General features: G+C 49.2%; 1 protein-coding gene across 7 annotated transcripts in view; it reads left to right on the top strand.

The window, feature by feature from the left end:
• Positions 1 to 4,352: 4,352 nt before the first annotated feature.
• The window catches only part of LOC116082764 (core histone macro-H2A.1), a 63,425-nt gene continuing 46,818 nt past the window's right edge, over positions 4,353 to 20,959 (top strand). For 2 of the 7 annotated variants that reach the window (XM_031359692.1, XM_031359690.1), the window contains exons 1-2: positions 4,353 to 4,532; positions 11,041 to 11,245. In XM_031359692.1, the coding sequence (XP_031215552.1) occupies positions 11,074 to 11,245 (172 nt within the window). In that variant the 5' untranslated portion in view covers positions 4,353 to 4,532; positions 11,041 to 11,073. Of the gene's footprint in view, positions 4,533 to 4,709; positions 4,829 to 5,005; positions 5,234 to 9,404; positions 9,540 to 11,040; positions 11,246 to 20,959 lie in introns of those variants that run through there. The other 5 variants (XM_031359691.1, XM_031359686.1, XM_031359689.1 and 2 more) reach the window with 5 other exon arrangements.

Here is a 20,959-nt window from a genome sequence, read left to right as displayed (position 1 = left end):
GGCTCCAGTTTCATTAGGGACTCAGAGGTCAGCCTGTGGCTTTCCTTAAACCCACTCCCCCTGCACCTTGAGCGCTGTGTCCCAGAATTCAAAGCATTTTCTTCTCTCCAGCTGTCCCCCTGTCACGTTCCTGGGACAGCATATCTTGATGGCCAATGTGAATAGATTAAGAAGCATCCAGATTTGTAAAGCATCTCTTTGAGAGGAGTAACTAACAAGGAAGATCTGCCATGAATCTGGGTGGCACCATACCATAGGCTGGGATTAAAAAGGGAGAGGAGAAAGCCAGCCAGAGCACAAATGCCCTCTGCATCACAGGCACTGTGATGTGAGGGGTGCCATCATGCACGCCTGCAGGGCTGCTCTGGCGCCACCATGCACGCCTGCAGGGCTGCTCTGGGATTGAGAGTGCTATAAATTGATTTGCTTCTTTCGGTTATTTTGTAATAACAACAACAACAATAATAATAACAACAATAATAATAGTAATAAAGATATGACCAAGATGGAAAAGTGGTGTATGAGAAGTACTATGTGGTTTAGATGTCTATACACCTGGACTGTGGGAGGAATTATAAAGAGTTTGAAGATGTGGGCTGGACAAGCCCTAGAATTCTGGTAGCAGAATTTAAATTTTTTAAAGATTCATTTTATTCATATGAGTGCTTTGCCTGCATGTATGTATGTGCAACACACACATGCCTGGTGCCTGAGGAAATGCCGAGCCTCCGTGTGGGTTGCTGGGGAATTGAACCTGGGTCCTTTAAAAGAACAGCAATTGCTCTTAATCACTGAACCAACTGTCCAGCCCTGTAAGCAGAATTTTATAGATGGTTCTGGTAGGAGCACAGAAGAGCAGAATGGAAAGGAGTGTGGACAGTCCACACTGCACCTGGGAGCCTTCAGCTGTGAACAGGGACTTCACAGGAAACTAAGCCCATGTTGTCTGCATCCTGAGACATAGAGGACTGAGTTTAAACAATGAGCTAATCTGATGGAGGAGAACTCACAGCAGTCTAGAAGGGTGGCTTGGCTGTCACTTGATGCTTTTAGCCAGGTTTACAGTGAGCAACTGAAGAAAATAACAAACGAGAAAGATTTCAGAAACTTGCAGCTTGGTCAGAAAAAGCGTCAAGCGGAGGCTGACAGAGATGCTTCCTACAGAAACCAGAACTTATGGAAGACAACCCCTTAGCAAGAGAAGCTAAGAGCTTTGCACTAGGGCAACAGGAGAGATACCTTGAAGGGATGGATCTCTGGCATTGGCCTGAAACCAGGCTTCGCAGGCCCAGGGTATGAAACTGATAAACTCATTTGGAAGACTTCCCCCTGGCAGGAGTGAGGGCAGAGGTTCCCTGCTCACGAAAGGACACCTAGAGAAGGCTTTGACTGGTTTCAGCTGCCTACGCACTCAGAAGCTGCTGGGGCCACGGCCCGAAGCAGCCAGTTCCCCCAGGGCCTTCCAGCAGTCTTTTGACATTGGGTTGGTTTTCTAGTAATGTAGAATGAACAAGTCATGGGGTCATAGATGTTTCTATCCAGTTTCAAAAGAAAACTACATGGATAGTCAGACACGTGTGACAAGGGTCAGAGCTCCTGCTGCGTCTGCGGGTATCCCGAGACGTCAATCACAAGGTGGGAAGATCTCAGCACACTGGAGTTCCTAGGACTGTGGAATGTTCCCAGAGGAAACACTAAGAGGACAAGTAGAGCCAGCCTAAGAGACGGGCCGTGTGGGCTCAAACAGCAAGGTCACAGAAACAAAGTTTTGAACTCATTTGACACCACCGTGTCACTGGATTCTGGATTCCAGACATGGAGCTTGGTGGGTTTCAGCCTTTTTTTTTTTTTTTAAATGTCATGTCCAACTTTGGTATGAAAGTTTCTACTTCATCTTATTATATTTTATTTTGTCATGCTTAGTTATCTTTTAAAGATTTGTTTATTTTATTTATGAGTATATTGTAGCTGTCTTCAGACACACCAGAAGAGGGCATCGGATCCTAATATAGATGGTTGTTAGCCACCATGTGGTTGCTGGGATTTGAACTCAGGACCTTTGGAAGAGCAGTCAGTGCTCTTAACCGCTGAGCCACCTCTCCAGCTCTGATGGGTTTCAGTTTTACTTTGTTTCGTCCCTCCTCTCAATGCTCCCCTTCTCCCCATTTGGAGTGTTTATTCCAAGCCATTGAATGTTAGAAGTATGTAAGTGGCTTTTTAACTCTATAGGGCAGCAGTTCTGAACCCCTCGGGAGTCACATGACCCTTTCCCAGGGTTTGCATATCAGCCATCCTGAATGTCAGATATTCACACTGTGACTCATAACAGTAGAAAAATTACAGTTATGAAGTAGCAATGAAACTAATGTTATGGTTGGGGGTCACCACAACATGAGGAACTGTATTAAAGGGTCACAGCATTAGGAGGTTCTAGGGGCTCACAGTTAAAGAGTCTGTCTCGAGTCTCAAGGTTTAAGACTTGAACTTTTGAACAACGTTGGGAATACCAAGACCACTGAAAGTCTTGCCTTTTGCCCTGAGATGATTCCAAACCTTTAGGATGCACAGGCAGATATTATGGTTCGGAAATGAAATGCCCACCTTTACCCCGTTCCCTAAAGGCGTGGTCTTTAGCTGGTTACACTACTTGAGCACATCTTGGAAACGGTAGGATATGAGTCCTCGTGGGAGGACGTAGTCACTGGCTTGTATGTTGTCCTGGCTCCCTCCCTTAGCTTCCTATCTGCCATGAGGTGAGTAACCTCTGTCATGCACTCTGCCACTTTGAAGCTCTGTTTTCCAGTATGCCCTAATCATTGGAGCCATGGACTGTGGGTTGAAACCTGAACTTTCGTCAAAAAGAAAACCATTTCTTTTTAAAATTGTTCTTTTAATTTGCGACAGTGACAGGAAGTCCGGCTGTTTCCCCTCCATTTTCTGGACTCTTGTTTTCATACTCCAGCCCATAGTGGTTTTGGACATGCCCTGTCTCAGAGTTTCATGCTTGGAATACTCCTCCTCAGGAACCACATGGCTTGCTTGCTCCCTCCACTCCTTCAGGCCTTTCCGTAAATGTCTCTTTCTTACGGAGACTCCCTCTTTTTAAGAGGTTAGATCGACTTATTTTATTCTCTGTGTTTTGGTGTTTTGCCTGCATGTGTGTATGTGCCCCATATGGTGCCTGGTACTCATGGACGCCAGAAGAGAGCATTGGATCCTCTGGAGTGGAGTTATCAGGATCACAGGAGTGCTGGGAACAGAATCCTGGTCCTCTTGCAAGAGCTGTTAAATCCGGAGCCATCTCTCCAGCCTCAAGGCTACTGCATAAACACACCACCACTTACCTTTCTTATTTTTTCCTACCCAATTTCCTCCCAGAATTTATACTCTGTAATGTATGATTTCTTTGTCTCTTGCCTTTCTTTTCCCACCGGACTGTAAGCTCCAGGAGAGCAGGGGGATTTGCCCATTCTCTTCACCACTTCACAACTACGCCCAAATTTATGCATGGTGTGCAGAATGTCCTAGGTACTTACTTGAAATAACGAATGCATGAGCGAGGGACTTGAGACAGTGCTTTTCCTGCCTTTAAAATGATGCTCAAGGGCTGGAGAGATGGCTCAGCTGTTAATGCGTCACAACTCCCCAAACCTGTCACTATTCTAGTGCAGCCTGGCTCTGTCTGGAGGTGAGTCTTTAGTTTTGTGGATGGACTTTGCTGCCCTTTCTCTGGCTGACACCCACCCTCATCTTAATATGTAATAAAAGCATGCTGTTTAAATCAGTAAATCTCCACTTGGAGCCAGTAGCCACACAAACGTTTGCTTGGTGGAGGTAGCTAACCGATTCCATGAGCAAAGCAAGACCAGTTCTGAAGAATCCCACTGATGAAGGGAGTTGAAATGCAGCAGCTGATCTTGGGGCACACAGCTGCTTGACTAGTGCTTGTATTTAAAGACAGGGGGCCTGCTTGAGGCGCGGAGTTCACGCTGACAGGGGAGAAAAAAGATCCCTGGTAACAACAATTGTACTACCCTCCCTCTTTGTGGACGAAGCTACTGGGGATGAGGCAACGCAAGACACACAGTAGGTGCTCACTGCAGACGCTAGCTGAGCCGCTCTATGGACAGGCTTCTTTCTGAGGCCCGACTCCTGCAGCTCCCGTGCTCAGACCGATGCCAGAGGGCGCAGAGCGCCGGCCGCAAGGTCTGGGTGCAACCGAGGCTGGCGTCGTTGGCATCCGCGGCCGGGCGCAAGCCGGGGTCAAGGCCGGGGCGGCGAGTGGAGCGGGGAGGGGTGGCCGGACGCGCGAGGCCGGGAAGGGATGTGACGAGCGGCGCGCTGTGCATTGTGGGAATCCCGGGGCCGCCGCGAGTGGTTCCAGTTCACTGGTTCCAGCGGAGCCGGGCGGAGGGCGCGAGCGCGGGACGCGCGGGCGGGAAGCGAGGAGGCGTGGGCGGCCAGGCAGGAGTGCGGAGCGGACCGGCGCGAGCGGCCGACCGGGCTCGGGCCCCTCACCGTGCAGCCGCCCGGTAAGTGCCGCGCGGGCCTGGGAGCCGCAGGCTGCCGGTCCGCACCGTCCGGGCCCCGCGCGCCCTACTGCCGCCGCGCGCGGGGCGCAGACCGGCGCCGGGGAATCTCGGGCGGTTACCCTCGGGCCTCGGGCTGCTCGGAGTCCGCCAAGGCCCTTCCCGGGTAGCGCGCGGGTCCGGATGGTTTTGTTCGGAAAGCAAACCCGGAAACCAACTTCTCTCCGAGACGCACCCCTGCCCCGGCCGGGGCGCTTTGTGGGGAAGGGGCTGATCGGGTCCCCCACTCTTCCCCGGAGGTAGAGCCAGGGATGGCGTGGGCCCGAGGGCACCGAGGCCCGGAGGCCATGACCGGCCTGTCCGCCCGGGCCCAGAGCCGCTGTGCTCTAGAGTTTACTTGCTCGTGCGCCGCTGGCCCGCTCGTGCCCTCCCGGGCACAATAAAGTGGGGCGCGGGCCACGGGCCGTTGTGAGGCCGGCTGGTGGGGCACCCGCCTCGAGGCCTGAGCGGGCGAGGCCTGGGGACCACTTGCAGACGGAATCCCAGGCCGGGGCGGGCTGGAGAGGAGCCATGGAAGCCCCGCTGCTCTCGCTCGCCTTTTGTTTGCTTTGTGCTGGGGAGGTGTTATTTTTAAGGTGACTCCGGAAGGCCGGAGGCTCCCCGCGCGCAGAGGGACAGCTGAGAAGAGAGTCTCTGGGGGTGGGGTGAGTAGAGATGGGAGGCGCGGGATGCTGCTAGCGGTGTCACCTGACAACAGGTGTGCAAGAAGCTGAGCCCCGCTCCGGCTCCTGCAGAGACCGCTCAATAACTCGCCGCTGGACAGAAGATTGCTTTGAAAGAGTCTTAGAAGCAAAGCAGAGGAAAGTGTTTTCTAGGTTTGAGAGAGAGTAACTTTTGAACAAGCCGTTGAAGCAGACCTCGCTCCAGCAATTACAATCATTATGAAGTCTTTGTAAGATTTTAACGATCCAATAAAACGGCTTAGAAGAATAGCCCATTAGAGGGGTTCTCCAGCTCTGTCTCCCTCTTGCTGACACCTCTGTGGTTTGAGGTTTTACGGTTTCAAAGAGAGGAAGTGTTTTGTTTGTAGACTCTGCAGCAGGGCGTCCCAGTTTTGAACAGTCTGTGCTGGAGTGGAAGGCCCGAGTCCTAACCCAACTAAACTTCCTGTTCCATGTAGGTTCACCTTTTGGCGTGCAGTCACAGTTGCTGCTAGCTCTGAAATGGACACCTCGTACCTGCTACTGGAGTTAATACAGCTTGTCCACAATTGTCCAATTGAGCAAAAGCAACTCAACTTATACACACACACCCTGACTAGAGCAACCTTTTCAGCGTGTGGGGTTTTTTCCCCCTTAAGGATAAGGAATTTCCTGAGACTTTAGACTTTCCCTCTTTCTCATTTTGCTACGAGCTAGGTCATAGTTTTCACTGGTTGCCTGTTAATGTTGATCCCTAGGTAAGGCATCAGGGAGAGGTGGGTGGACATTGTTTATAGCAGGTACTAATTTATGATGAGGCAGGGAGACTTCACACTGTATCATACTGAGAATGGTCTGGAAATTCACATGTGATAACTTCTTTACTGGCTTATTTTCTACCACATGGGCTAACTTTAGGGAGTGGTACAGTTCAGTCTGCCATTTCCTCAGGTCCTAGAAAAGCCATTCTTCCCTCCCCTAGAGACAAGCTTGGAGCTGATGGTGCCCCCAAGTCGATGAAAGATTTATTTCAAGAGAGAAACTGCTAGTCTGTAGGTGATGTTCAGACGTTTACAGTGGCCTTTGGTTCTTGATGGGCTTTTCAGAGCCCATTAATGAAACATGAAATGGAAGGGGTGGGGGTAAGGTAGACCCTTACCTGTTAACCCCAGCACTCCTGTTCTGTAGGCTTAGGGACAGTGGCTCTTGCCACAGCTCCTTTAAGTGCAGTTAAGTGGATCAACTCTCCATTCCAAAGAGTCCTATAACTTGCTTGCTGAGAGCAACCCTGCCTGGTTGGTGTCTTACAGTCACTAGTATGTCCCAAAAGTCTGTTCTGGGTTAGGAAATAGTCATGAGCAAGAAATGCCCAGGCCCTGCCCTGGAGAACTGGCTGGACATCAGTAGAGGAGGGACAGTTGTGTTGTGTTAGTGGGGTTGAGCCCTATCTGGTTTGGAAAGATCAAGGGGGCAGTTTTCTGGGCAAAGGGGGAGAGATGGGGGCACGTGACTGAGGCTGGAGAGACCACGGGTGCTGATTGTAGAAGATAACCTGTGAGGTAAAGCTAGAGGCTCAGGGTGGCAGAATCTCAGGTCAGGAGAGGATGGGAAACTCCACGGAATCCCGTCAGAGCCACAGCTGATCCTAAGAGGAGCCAGGAACCCCCAAAGGGTTCTGAGCAAGAGAGGAGACAGAGAGTAGTTGTCAGGCCAACTCTCACTCTTACTTGGGATCCCTCTTTAGCAAATACCTGGAAGCTTCCAGATACTCGGCTTGATTGGGCTCCTGCTCTCTTAAGGTCACATTTTCCTCTAATGGCTTTTTATTTTAGGAGCTGCCATAGCGCAGTCTTTAGTGGAGATAAGCAGCAGTACTGCCTTTACAGTGCAGGACTGGTCCCTCCATGCAGCTCAGGAAGCACAGCGTAGTCAGGCCCCAGCTTCAAGCTGTTTCCTGCTCGAGAGTGACACGTGGATTTGGGGTTTGCTTTTCCCCCACCACAAGAAACGGGACATGAGCAGCGTGCATGTGCAGCGTGCGTGTGTGCTGACCTGACCTCTGCCGTTTGTAGACGGCTCACTCCGTGACTTAGTGTTTGATGAATGGAGAGATACTTTTCTTGATTGACTAGAGTACAGGACTGGTCTCTGTTCTGAGCCAGGCGCAGTGTAACTTGGCCTGTGTAGTAGAGCCACACGCCTCTGGGGACGTAACAGCAGTGCCAGTGTTGATATTCTAGCAGGACAGGATCCCCATCCTCCCCTGCAGAATGGACTACCTCTGCCTTGCCTTTATGGTCAGAGATGACAAGAAGGTGGCATGCGTGTGCATACAAGCATTTATTTGGCTGCAGGGAATAGAGCAGGTGGGCCTCACTAACAGTGGGACACCTATAGATGAGATTCCTCCACATATACAGGCTTTCCGATGCAACTCCCTGGTAGGCCTAACCAATAACTTCATTCAGAATGGATATGCATATATTTGTAGTTTAGATAATGAAGGCTTCAGAATCGAGCATTCCCCTGGTTTGAGTACCCCGACTGGCTACCTGTACAACCTACAACCTGCAGGCTGTATGCATCCTAGGACAGCTATGAATGTAGCCCAGCACTTTTTGTGCTGGTGAAAATGTTGGTCACCCCTGATAAAGGCTGTCTCTGCTCTAGCATCCATGGGTCAGTGTCCAGATGTGAAGAAGATAAACAGTTTCTTCTGGCTGGTATAGGGAAGGTAAACAGAGTCCAAGATGGTCACAGCCGTAATCCCGTTTGACTTGTGTCTCAGCCATCAGGACCTGTTCTTCCTGGGAACTCCTAAGGTGGTACAAACTCCCTGACTTTTGATGGTCTCAGCTTTCACAGCAACTTGACAGATGGGTCTTCACAAATGGGTGTTATGGGATTATCCCAGAGGAGGCCTCAGACCGATACCCCACCAGCCATGGCTATGAGTCCTTGGTCTTTGGACGTGCTGCTCTGTTCTCTGTGATGGGAACTCATTTATTGTAATGGCAGCCAAATAACCAGAAAGTAGCAAGTAAGGCTACAGTGGTGAACAGTGCAGATGGTTCGGGACACCAGGACAGCTAAGAAGCCAGGTGGCGATGATACAGTGTAGCAAGTGCTGAGGGCAGATACATATCGATCTAGAGTGGGGAACAGGTTGAAGGGAAGACTGGAGAAGTGGTTGAAGAGAACAGAGAACTGAAAAGGATCAATGCATATAATGTCTTAGAGAGGGAGCTGGCAGAGGAAATGGTTATATAAGGATTTATTTATTTCAGGGTCCCTGGAGCTATAGATCAGGAGTAACTGAGTCAGTCAGTCTAAAAGGAAGCTCTACTTGCTGGGAATAAGAAGATTGGGGTCATCAGAACTTTGTTCATCAGAGCTGGCCTAGTCAGGATGTCAGTAGGGACAGAAAGCACAGCTGTAGCAGATTGCATTGTGGGGAGCTCACGATGGGCTTGGATCAGCCATGGAAGGCACAGGCAGCATGAGGTGGGACAGCTGGTCTGGGAAGGGTGTATGAGGGAGCTATGGGAGGGAGGTGATTCAGGGTGGTGGGCCTGTGGTACATCCCTACAGGACTCCCTTCAGAAGCACTCCCTACGGCACTTTCTACAGGACTGCCTGTCTTGCCCACCCCTCTCATGGAGTCCTCACCAGAAGCTTTCGGGCTCCATCTGTGCTGTGCGGACAGTTCGCACTCTGTAGCCACACCTTGCTTGTCAAGCAGCTTGCAGTTGGAGAGTGCCTCTTCTTACATCCTGTTTCTCCAGCACACGCAGTTCACACTGTTGTGGTCAGTGTGCAGACGAATGAGTAGTGGAGTGAGATCGTATGTCCTGGTGCCATGATGAGATAGCTGAGGCAGGAAAAAAAAACAAAAAACCCCAAAACAAAAGAAAACAAAACCAAAAGGGGTTGTGGGGGTAAAAGGTTAAGGGGTCATATCTGGTGGTGGCCTCCTTCCTGTTAAAGAGTCCTGAGGTTGTGTAGAGCATCACATGGCATGGTACAGGGATTGCGCACATGGTCCATCCGTGTGTGTGTGTGTGTGTGTGTGTGTGTGTGTGTGTGTGTGTGTGTGCGCGCGCGCGCGTGCACATGTGCATCTATCTTAAAACCCTTTTCCTCCTTTAAAGTCACCACAGTTCAGTCATGGAGACCTTGTCTTTGACTTTGCCTAATCCGAATCATTGACCAAAGGCACCACCTCCAACACATTGCCAGATTAAGTTTCTGTCCTCTGAACACCTGGATGGGATGCTAGAGGAAGCCTCAGACACTGAAGCACACAGGGGTATGACTCAGAGATGTCCTAGAATGGGTGGATCCTCGGGTCCTAGGCTGCTGACAGCGTAGGGGTGGCCAGCATGTGGTGGTAACTAGGTGCCATCTTTGTGCCTTTGCAGTGTCTGGGACCCTCAGTGCACACATCCTTCTGGGTAATGGAACACGATGCCCTCCTGGATGGTGAATCCGGCAAGGGCAGACATACTTCTCTGGCCATGTAGTATGGCTTCTCAGTGGTGCCCTGACAAGAGGCTGAGTGCTTGCCTGGGAAGTCACCGTGTCCGGGATGGAGAACTGCTCTCCTCCCAGATCAGGCAGCAGTGTAGGACACAGGCTATACTGTGCTTGCTACTCAGACCGTGGTTCAAAGTTAGCTTTCAAACTGGTTTGTCACATGCCCCATCACAACCCCTGGAACAGATGGCTAGAGTGAGTTTTCCCTACCCCTACAGTAATTACATGCAGATATGTACCTAAATGCTGACTGATGGATCATGACCAGCAGTGGTGTGCCCATTTTCAGGCCTGGTCCCTAAAAAATATGTTCTCCTTTCTGATGTTTCCCTTCATTGGCAACAGTGGGAACTAGGCATTGGCGACCACTAGCTTTTTGTTATAGAGACTCCGTCAGAGAAGGAAACAGAAGGAATGTCAGTCTTTAAAGAGTGAACATGTACAGGACTCGCCAGGGCCTGGTACTCATGCCTTCTGGCAAACACTGCTGTCCACGGAGGCCACCCAGACATTGTCTTCTGGGGACAGCCGGTCTGTGCATCTGTCTTAAAGGGGTTGAACTGTTGGTAGTCATCCCTGAGCTCAGACTGCTCCTGCTGAAAGGGAAGAAGATACCAGTCTGTGAAATCTGGCTTTTGCCTGTCACAGGTCAGGGTCCTAGTGTAAGAATCTAGCCTCTTGGCTGTATGTCCTGTTCTAGATGGAGGCCCCAGTTTTCTTCCCATTTTACTACAGATTTATTATTCCACTCCCAAGTACATAAGGTTGAAATTGTTAAAGAGGTGAAGAACATAACAAAAATCATTATTTTTTATGAAAAATTATTTATTGAATTATGTATCTGTTAGACCAGTACCCAGTGTAGACTGGAAATAACAATTAAGTTGTTGAATAATTAAAATTATGCTAAGTCCAATAGTTTTTATAATTATTTAATATTAGCATTGTAGGCTTAAATTTTTCAAAACCTACTTTATTATTTTTACACCATGGGGCATTAAAAGCAAGACACTGAAGAGCAGTCATTGTCAGTATACCATTTAAATGGAAGTGACCAATAAAATTGATGTCACAGGATAAAATGTGCGAAGCTGTATAGTTTCTTTGCAAGGGTCAGACAGCTCCAGCCAAGCACATAAATGACTCGGCAGGCTCAGTGGGCTCAACAGCTGCCTGCTGTGTCTGTCATCTGTTCCTATGAAAAGACCCTAGAATGCCTGGAAAAGGGGTAATGAGCTGTCTCGAGGCCCTGACTGTGTGTCCTGCCTTTGCAGTGAACTTGCTGATCTGTTCCTGGGGCTGTCGCCATGTCAAGCCGTGGTGGGAAGAAGAAATCCACCAAGACCTCCCGGTCAGCCAAGGCCGGAGTCATCTTCCCCGTGGGACGCATGCTGCGCTACATCAAGAAAGGCCACCCTAAGTATAGGATCGGAGTGGGGGCACCTGTATACATGGCTGCTGTCCTGGAATACCTGACTGGTGAGTGTTCCCGAACCGGCAGCAGGCACCATGGGGTGGATGTGGTGGGTCCATGAGCTTTCCAAGGACTAACATGATTTCTTCCCACTTAGAGAAGCTCTTTAAACCTTTGGAAAAGTCATAGAATAGAACAGTAATTGCTTTTACTTAGATTCATGAGTTGCTAACATTCTACCTCAATTACTTGATTACACCACACACACACACACACACACACACACACACACACACACATACACATACACACAGTTCTTGTGCACAGATTCTTCTGTATTTTTGGCTGTTAGGTACCTCATTTTCAGTTTTTCAGAGTTACCATAATAATGTGTCCTGTGATTTTTGGATTTCTTTCTCGATTCAGGATCTCTTTCGGTATGTTAGGTTGGCGTGCCCGTCAGGTTTGCCTAGTCTTGCCTCATCCTGAGGGACTCTCCAGGAGTCTTCTGGAGCGCTGACGCTTTAGAGTGCCCGTGCCAGCTAGTGTGCGGACGGTCCAGCCGCTCTCACGAGGAAGGTGACGTTCTCATGACCATCAAGCTTTGAAAAGTAGTCATTTTGTTGGAGTCAGGAGGGGTTTGCACGTGTTTGGGGACTTTTGACTTTCTGTGTGGGAATGTGTGCTCACCACTGAGAAAGCTGTGAGCCAGGCATGCTTCTCACCCTACAGAGGAGGAAGCAGGCCTGGAATTGAGGTGGAGGACCCAACAGTCTGGTTTACCTCTCTGTTCCTGAGGTAAAACATCAAGTAAAACCAGCTGGGTAGGAGGAGTTTATTTCTATCACAAGATTGTGATCCTTCAAGGGAGAGCATGGCAGGAGCTTGGAGTAGGAGTAGCAATAGAGACATGGAGATGCTTGCCGACTTGCTTCTCGGTTTGGCTTCAGCTACCTTCCTTACATAGCCTAAGCTGGGCTTAGTGGGCTGGGCCTCATACATCAAATAACAAAGACCGGTCTGTTGGAGTCCCTTCCTTAGTTGAGGCTCCCTCTTCCCAGGTGTATCAGGTTGATACCGGAAGCTGACCACAGCACCTGGGGGATGACGGAAACCGCTGGCAATCAGCCAGAGAGGCGGGAGGAGTGCCTGGATAGAAAGCAGGGGACTCTAGTTCCACAGAGAGACGCAAAGTCACTTAACCTTTCTGGGCCCACTTTCCTCACAGCTCAAATGGAGACAATGTCCCTGCCCCACTAATTCCAAGCTCTTTGAGTGCCAGAGGGGCTTCCTTGGAGCAAGATTGGGATATCTGTAGTATTGGCCTCCTGGCACCGCCACTCCCCTGCTACCAGGGAGCTCACAGACACTCTCATGAGGTTAAATGCAGTGCGAGTTCTCATTTCTTCTTCTGTGGCGTCCCTGTCATGTTGGTGAGGTGTGAGGGGACAGCATCATTGGTCCAGCATCTCAGTTAGCTGCTGCGTCTTGCCACGCAAGTATCTGTAAGACCCCTGTCTTGGCCCGTCTCTTCGCGTCTGAGCCTGTGCTCAGGAGATGAACGTGGAGATCCTTTTGCATGGGCCTGGAGACCCTGACCCTGTTGCACCTACCCTGGTCCCTCTTAGCTCTGGGCATCCGTGATGGTGCTCTCAATGGGGTCACTCAGAGCAGCCTGTGACTCTAGCTGGGAAGCATGGTGCTCACAGTGGGGTCACTCAGAGCAGCCTGTGACTCTAGCTGGGAAGCAGCTCGGAGGCTTGCTTTATCCGGCATCAGCCACAGTGAAGCACAAGATATTTTGTGTTTTATAAGGCTCTTCAGCAGGACGACGCTAGCTGGACCCACGCTGTGGCTGCCTGCTCACGGCTTTAGTCACGGCATGAACATCTCCTGACGCTGCCCGTTACAAGTAACCGAAGGGGTGCATCCAGAGTTGTCAGAGCCACACTGTGTCATCTGTGTCATCTGTGAGGTCACTGTATCATCTCTCTTGATGGAGAAGAGTCAGATAAACTCGGGGGCCATGTACGGCAAGGCAAGCACCTCTCAAAACAGTGCCGTGTGCACTGTGACTGCTCTCAGAAGGTTACAGGACTCAGTCTGTGGGCCCAGAATGTGACATGCATGGCTTTCTGGAAGTTTGAGGTGTCTCCCCTGTTCTCAGTCTTGCTCTGGAGCCCTCACTAGAAGGAGGGGGGCCAAACCTGCCTTGTGTTCTGTTGTTGTTTGACTGAAGGCCGTTTTTATTCATCCTGCATATTTATTGAATGTCTAAGGTGCTATGCTCTGTAGATCTCTATCCTGATGAGGAGCTGTGTGCAGAGCAGGCGTAAACAAAGCACGAGGTGCCTGATCAACCTCGGGCTTGGAGATTCACTGTCAGGAGATTCACTGTCAGGGAAAGCTTTAGGGGGTAGGGAAGGAGATGTCACCACAGGCCTGGGGAGGCCCCGGTGTCAGGCCATACTGCAGTGCCAGGAGAGGCTTCTACCCGCAGCTTCTCCACTCTTGAGATACCTCACGCTCAAGCATGAGAAAGCCATACAAGAGGGAGATGTAGAAAGACCAGCCTTTTGCCAGCTTGAGGTCTGGTCAAGATGAGCCTCAGGGATTGTGCTGTGCCACAGGGCAGGTGCCAGGGGGACGGCTCATTCATCTAGCAGGCCCCCACTGTGCTACAGACGCTAGACCCGCTTCCACCCCAGAGAACTTTGGTCCAGAACAGGTAGAGGTCAGTGACAGGCAGTGACGAAGTGAAGCAGGACTGTGAGGCAGGAGTGGAACTGAGCAGGTGCCAGGGAGGAATCTAGGAGGACATTGTTAAAGCATCTCTGCAGGCCTGGGTCCCTTCCCTCCCTCCCTACAAGGAGACTGCTTAAACCGACTTAAACAGTAGCTGTGGCCTGCAGTGGCCTTGGGCTGGATCTGACCTGGGGATGTCCATTTGGAAGGTGAATCAGCCCTCCTACCTTTGGAGGTCTGCTGGACACGAGGGGCAGAGCTGCAGAGCTGCAGAGCCTTCTGGAAGGAAAGATGTCCCTCTGCAACCTGCCTTATTAGTTAGTTTTCTTGTTTCTGTGACAGGAAACTGACAAAATGACTCGAGGAAGGGCGTGTTTATTTGGGTTTACAGTTTGATGGTGGGTCCACCGTAGCAGGGGCGTGGTGGCAGAATGAGAGCACTGCTCACACTGTGTCCACAGTCAGGAAACTTGAGTGCCGGTGCCTAACTTGCTCTTTGCTTTTACTCAGCCTGGGATACCAGCCCATAGGATGTCACTACATAGGGTGGACCCTCCTACCTTAATTAACCCAACTTAGAAACTCCCTTAGATACCTACCCAGAGGGGTGTCTCCTGGGTGATACCAGGTCCTGCTGAGGGGACAGTGTTAACTTCATTCTGGTCCTTGAGCTGCTTTACTGTCTGTCTGGTCAGCAGCACAGTCCCTGCCACAGTGAGTGACAAAGCTGAGGCGGAAGCGGCCTGCAGGGTTTCCAGAGCTTCTATTCTAAGGCGACTGGGTTGCCACGTCCCTTAAGCCTGGTGAGAGGAGCTGTCCCTGTCCACTGTGACTGGCTTTCCTCTCAGCTGACCCATGCACACACACCTAGGTCTCTCCAGGCCTAGGCATCAGCTCTGATGTAGCAGGCCAAGAGCTGAGCCCTATGAGCTTCTACATGACCTGAGAAATCCTTCAAGGTTTTCCTTCCAAGAATTCCAAGAATGTTTTTGAACTTAAGACATAGGTGGTGTCTTAGTCAGGGTTTTTTACTGCTGTGAACAGAGACCATGACCAAGGCAACTCTTATAACAGACAACATTTAATTGGAGCTGGCTTACAAGTTGAGAGGTTCCATCCATTATCATCAAGGCTGGAACATGGCAGCATCCAGGCAGGCATGGTGCGGGAGGAGCTGAGAGTTCTACGTCTTCATCTGAAGGCTGCTAGCAGAATACTGACTTCCAGGCAGCTAGGATGTGGGTTTTAAAGCCCACACCCACAGTGATGCACCTACTCCAACAAGTCTATACATCCAATCATAGTCAAACTGTAATGGAGGGCCTTCAGCACCAGACAAGAGAGTTTGACATGTGTGCATCTTGAGATAACCAGTGACAGAGGCTTTTGGAGGAGAGTCCAGAAAGATCCCCAGCCTCCTGGCTTCCCAGCCAAGAGATCAGAGCAGCCCCATCTATTGAGAGTGCTGAGTACATACTGACCCTGAAACATGTAGCTTGTCTTTTACATTACACAATCAGCCACAGACAAAGCAAAAACAAAACAAACAGGTATTGGCCCAGGGACAGTGAGGCAGTTGAGGACAGATTCTACCCAGCCGCCATCTTGACTCCTGCCAGGAGCCTACCCTAGTATTCAGGTGCTAGAACAGGTCATGATGGTTGGCATCGACAGTGTGCTGGGACAAAACTTGGTTTTGTGAGGGCAAACTCTTCTCTGGTCTAAGACCAGAAGCTGTTGGCTTCTGATAATAAACTTGCTAGTAGCATCAGGGAATTGAGAGGAAAAAGGACTTAATTGCTAGTGCTCTTCTCTCTCAGAGTCTTTCACTGGCAAGGTGAGAGGCTTCGAGCTCATTAACTCTTCATGAACCAGAGAGAAAAGAAAGGAAAAGAATTAAAGTCATTTACATAGATAATATGCACAGACACGCTCATACTCATACACATACACACTCATACTCAGACACACACACACACTCACACTCACACTTACACTCTGGTCGGGCCTGACCACCTGTCTCATCAACCCCACAAGTATTTTTGCATACTTATATGCATACACATATACCTATGCATGCATGTATATACACTCATATAGAAAGATATATATATTTATATTTGGATGGATAGGGCTGAGACCCCCAAGCCACCACTTTATTTCTTCTCTCTGGCCTTTTTTTATACCTTCTTAGATAAAATATCTTTATAAAATTATCTCATAGATAAAATGTTACATAAAGGGGGAGTTACAGAAGGATGTCTATAGTAAGTTCAAAGTAGTGTTTCATTCTGTAGGTTCATTATAAGTTCAAAGCGACAGTTTCACACAGCTTTGCTTTACATCATGCACGCTACCTGTGGCTTCATCCTTGGACCTGACCTAGAATGAACATCTCATTGATAACAAATTTGTCCCAAGCCTGTTTCTCTTCTTAGTGTAATACGAAGGCTCATTGTATTTTTTATTTTTATTTTTTGTTTTTTTGAGACAGGGTTTCTCTGTATAGTCTTGGCTGTCCTGGAACTCACTCTGTAGACCAGGCTAGCCTCGAACCCAGAAATCCGCCTGCCTCTGCCTCCCAAGTGCTGGGATTAAAGGCATGCGCCACCACTGCCTGACTGTATTTTTTATAATGCAGCCTTTACTTACTCTTCTATGAGGAGTGGGCACATTCTGTTCTTGATTCTAACTTCATTGTATCTTTCTGGCAAATCAACCAAAGCTATCTCTTAAAGCTTTCTTCCTAAAATTATTTGAATCAAATCAGGAATGCTACAAAATCATTAATTCATCTAAACAGCATTGATTCATGAGAGTTTATCTTTATGTTGATGTGCAGGAAGTCTGCCTGATAGGGTGAGCTGATGCCCAGAAATCATTAAACCGTGTAGTGATAGGAGAAGGCACATCAGCTGCAGGAAGCAATCCTGAGATGACGTCCCTTGGGACCTCGCCTCTCAGAGCTCACCCATCGTAAGCCATGCAAAAATGGTGGGCCATCTCCAGAAAGTCACCCGTTAGCCTTGGTCTCTCGTAGATGGCTCCTGACAGGTTTCATAGTATTGGGGGCCCTAAGAATAAGATTTATTTTATTTTGAGCCCTGTATATAGGGTGTGGGGAGTGTGTGTGAATGTGAATGCAGGTGGCTACAGAGGCCAGAAGAGGACATTGGATCTCCCGTTGCTGGAGTTGTAGGCAGTTGTGAATGGCCTGACACAGGGGCTGGGAACCAAACTGGTCCTCAGCAAGAGCAGCAGCCGCTCTTAACTGCTGCACAGTCATACTAGCTCATGGAGAAACCTTGCGATGAGTGGCATTTTGAAGACATCTGACTCTCGCAGTTCCAGAAAGCCATGGAGCCTCCCCCTGCCCAGCCGAGTGTTGACAGTGGGAAATGCGATGTAAGAAGTGGGATTTGGGAACTGGAGGGATGGCTCAGAGGTTAGAGCATGAGCTGCTTTCCTAGCACGCACATGACAGCCCTCAGCTGTCTGTAACTCACGTATCAGAGATCTGGTGCCTTCAAGGGCACCGGGTATGCTCGCACTGTACACACACGCAGGCAAACACATCCGTGCATATAAAATAAAATTAGTAAATCTTAAAAAAAAAAGTTAGAAAAGACATGAGACATTACTTCTGGTCCCCTGGAATTTTCATTGGTATTGAGGTGACGTGTTAGTGGTAGTGTAGTGTCTGTGGCTGACACCAGGGAAGGACCAGATTCAGACACCTTCTTTAAAAACAACATACTGGAGTTGCAGAATTCCCAAAGCAAAGAGATTTGAGGTGTAGTGGATCCCAAGCTTTATCATATGCTTTCAAGAAATACCTATATGAGCCAGGTGTGATGGTACATTACAGGTGTGATGGCACAGGCCTGTAATTTCAGCACTGGAGGCAGAGGTTATTACTGTGAGTTCAAGCCTAGTCTGGTCTACATAGCAAGATCCAGGACAGCCAGGATTACAGAGACTTTGTCTCTCAAAAAGAAAGAAACAAAGGAAGGAAGGGAAGGAGAAGGGAAACAGAAAGGGAAAGGGAAGGGGAAATGTCTATAAGAAAGCTTTGCTATGACACAGTCATGTCCACCAAGCCCAGAAGAGGTGACATCTGAGAAGGGCTAAATTAGGAGACAAAAAGTGTCACCTTAAAGACATTGATTCTCCAAGCTGGACCCAGGACAACTCGGCTCCCGTCTCCTCCAGGGAGACCTGTGATATAGGTAGTGTTGCAGCACTTAATGGAGATAGTCACGTGGGAGGTTGTGTGCTCACGCTATGCGAGTCACACCCACACCATGTTAGGCAGGGACCTAGAGCTGGCCACTGGGACTGGAAGTTTGCCCTGGAAGGAAGACCCTCTGTAGCCTCTTGGCCCAAGGCCTGAGAAGACAAGCCCCGTTCTTTCGTGGTTAGACCACTTTCCTGTTTGTGTCAGGCACCCTGTTATGTAATCTGGTCACACACCTGTTCTGTACTGAACTTTCTAGTGACTTAAGTCTGTGTGCCAAAATTAAATCCACCAGCAAAGGATGGCATGCAGTTAAGCAGGATGGGAAGTGTTGGTTATCAGCTCCCAGGATAAACCCTCCCCACAAGACCACTGAGTCAAAGCTGGGCTGTTTAGAAACCTACGGTCATAGTGTTGTATGGATCTTGTATGATAAGGCAGTGGCCTATAGCTTTTCTGTCTTCCATAGAAAATATAAAATGATGAAGACATCATTAGTATTTGCATATTGCTAATCCCCTACTTTTTGATTATATCTCCCAAGCACCCCTGCTCTCCAATTCACACAATATTTCAAATATTGGTGTTCCTCTCCTCTCCCATCCCCAGCCAGAGACTTCCTGTGTCCTCTCATGGTCTATGCTACAGTTGAAGTCCTTGGCTAATAGTTATGAAATTTCCAGGCTAGCAACAAAGAAGTAGCGTGTGTCTGGGTGTCTGTGTCCTTCCCCCTGTGCTCTGATGGCCACTGCACAGCCTGAGTGACGTTCAGCTCTTGGGCCTGCCTGCACTAAAACCCCAGGTACAACATGGCTACTAGGTGTGTGGTGTTTCTGCCAGCTGGGTTTGACTGACAGCATGGTCATCCTCATCCATGCAGCTTCTGGTCTCTCACTCTCTAGCTAAATGTTGTGTATCCCTGATGGTCAGTGGGCCACTGTCAGCACCCACCCCATGCCTTAAGTAAAGGGGGGAGAGCACTCTCCCATGGCAGCAGACCTTGCTATGCATATGTGCCTGGCAGCTAGTGACTGTCACAGATGTCACTTCTGATGAGAAAGAATCCTGCAAGCTTTGAAGATTAACGTAGGCCAGGTCTGCAGTTAACCTGTCACTTTCCTTGAAAATGAATCCCAAGTCTCTCTTCTGTTTTCCATTCTGGGACATTGCAGTGTGTCCTGAACTCACACGGCTAAAAATAGAACGGAAAGAGGAATGCATTTGGGCTGAGCTCTGCGAAGCTCCATGGGCCTTGGAATGCCTGCATCCCTTGTCTGCATGACTGCTCGTGACACTCTGCTCTTCAAAGGCAACACCAACCTCATTTTCCTTAAAACCTAAGTGAGAAGTCAAAATTTGTAAGGGGGTTGCGGGAAGAACAGTGGCTACTAGAGTTGACTGTTCACTGTGCAGGGGCATTTGGATGTATCTTTCCTGTCCCGGCTTTGTACTGAAAGTTTAGGAGGGAGAAATTCTCTTGCAACCCCACCGTCTAGAGGGAGCAGCTGGCATTGTAGCCAGCAAGGAGGAGTCCTGGTGTGCTTGTCACCAAGGCAAACTGTCAGTGGTCTCTGTTGGTGACATATTACAGTCTTACACAGTGAACTGCCAAGTGATTAAGGAGATTAAGGAATGGTGGCCACCTGTGACTGCCCGTCCTTCAAGAGGATGGATAACTCAGGGAGCCTAGAACAAGAGTCCGTTCAGCACTACTTCCCTAACAGAGAGGTGTCAGCAGCTGACACATTCCACTGGGGTCTGCTCTGGGGTTAGAGGGTTAAAGGGGGGCTCACCCCACTTGTAGAGGTGCAGCGGGGCTAGAGGGCTGGCTCCCTCCACTGCACAGCTCCCAGACCGAGTTCTGATAGTCCCTAGTCTGCCCAACCTTCATCCTTCCTCTTTGTTTACGCTTCTTTGTGTGTTTGCTTTGAGACAGGCTTTTGCTGTGTAGCCCTGTCTTAGCTGGAACTTGTTGTGTAAAAGAGGCTGGCCCAGACTCCCAGAGATCTATGCCTCTTAGATGTATGAGATTAAAGGCATGTGCTGCCACACCCAGCACTGCCATTCCCCTGTTTTGAAGTCTGTAGTTGCATGCTTTTCCACTGGCCTCTTGGTTCTTCAGAGTAACTGAGACGATGTATACATGACTAAATGCTTAGGCCAATGGCCTTGGCTTGTTCTCTGACTAGCTCATAACGTATCCACTTAAACTAGTTTAAGTCCTACCAGGTGGTTGGTTACTACTCCTCAGTCTCGGGATCATCTCCTTTAGTGTTCTGGGCGAACTCTCCCATGCCTCACTATTTCCCTGAGTCCTATTTGCCTCTGTAGGATGTCCCACCTTCTAGTCCCGCCTCAGTTCATTGGCTTTTTATTGACAGGTGATACTTCCATACAGTGTGTAAGGATTCCCCACAAATAGGATAACCTTAAGCTCAGAATCCTCCTGCCTCAGTGTGTCCAGTGCTGAGGTTGTAGGTGAGGCCTGCCATGCTCAGCGCATTGGTCCTCTTGACAGAATCTGTCCATCTTGTTGATTTGTTTCTGGGGATTGACCCGGGACATCACATGTGCTAGTCAAGTGCTTGGCTATTGAGCTACATTTCTAGCCCTCAACAGTGTCTTCATAGAACAGAAAAACTATTTCAATAAAGTCTAACATATCAATTCTTTCTCTCATGGATGAGCCCTTAGTGTGTTCGTCTTCAGACCAAAGACACCTAGGTTTTCTCCTACATTAGCTTTTAGGAGCTCTGTGGGTTTTGTCCTTCAGAGTTAGATCTGTGGTCTGTTTTGA

This window comes from Mastomys coucha, unplaced genomic scaffold (assembly GCF_008632895.1).
Source record: "Mastomys coucha isolate ucsf_1 unplaced genomic scaffold, UCSF_Mcou_1 pScaffold7, whole genome shotgun sequence".
In the NCBI taxonomy this organism is placed as follows: Eukaryota; Metazoa; Chordata; class Mammalia; order Rodentia; family Muridae; genus Mastomys; species Mastomys coucha.
Note: the sequence above shows the minus strand (reverse complement) of the source record. Positions and strands in the feature narration are given on the sequence as shown.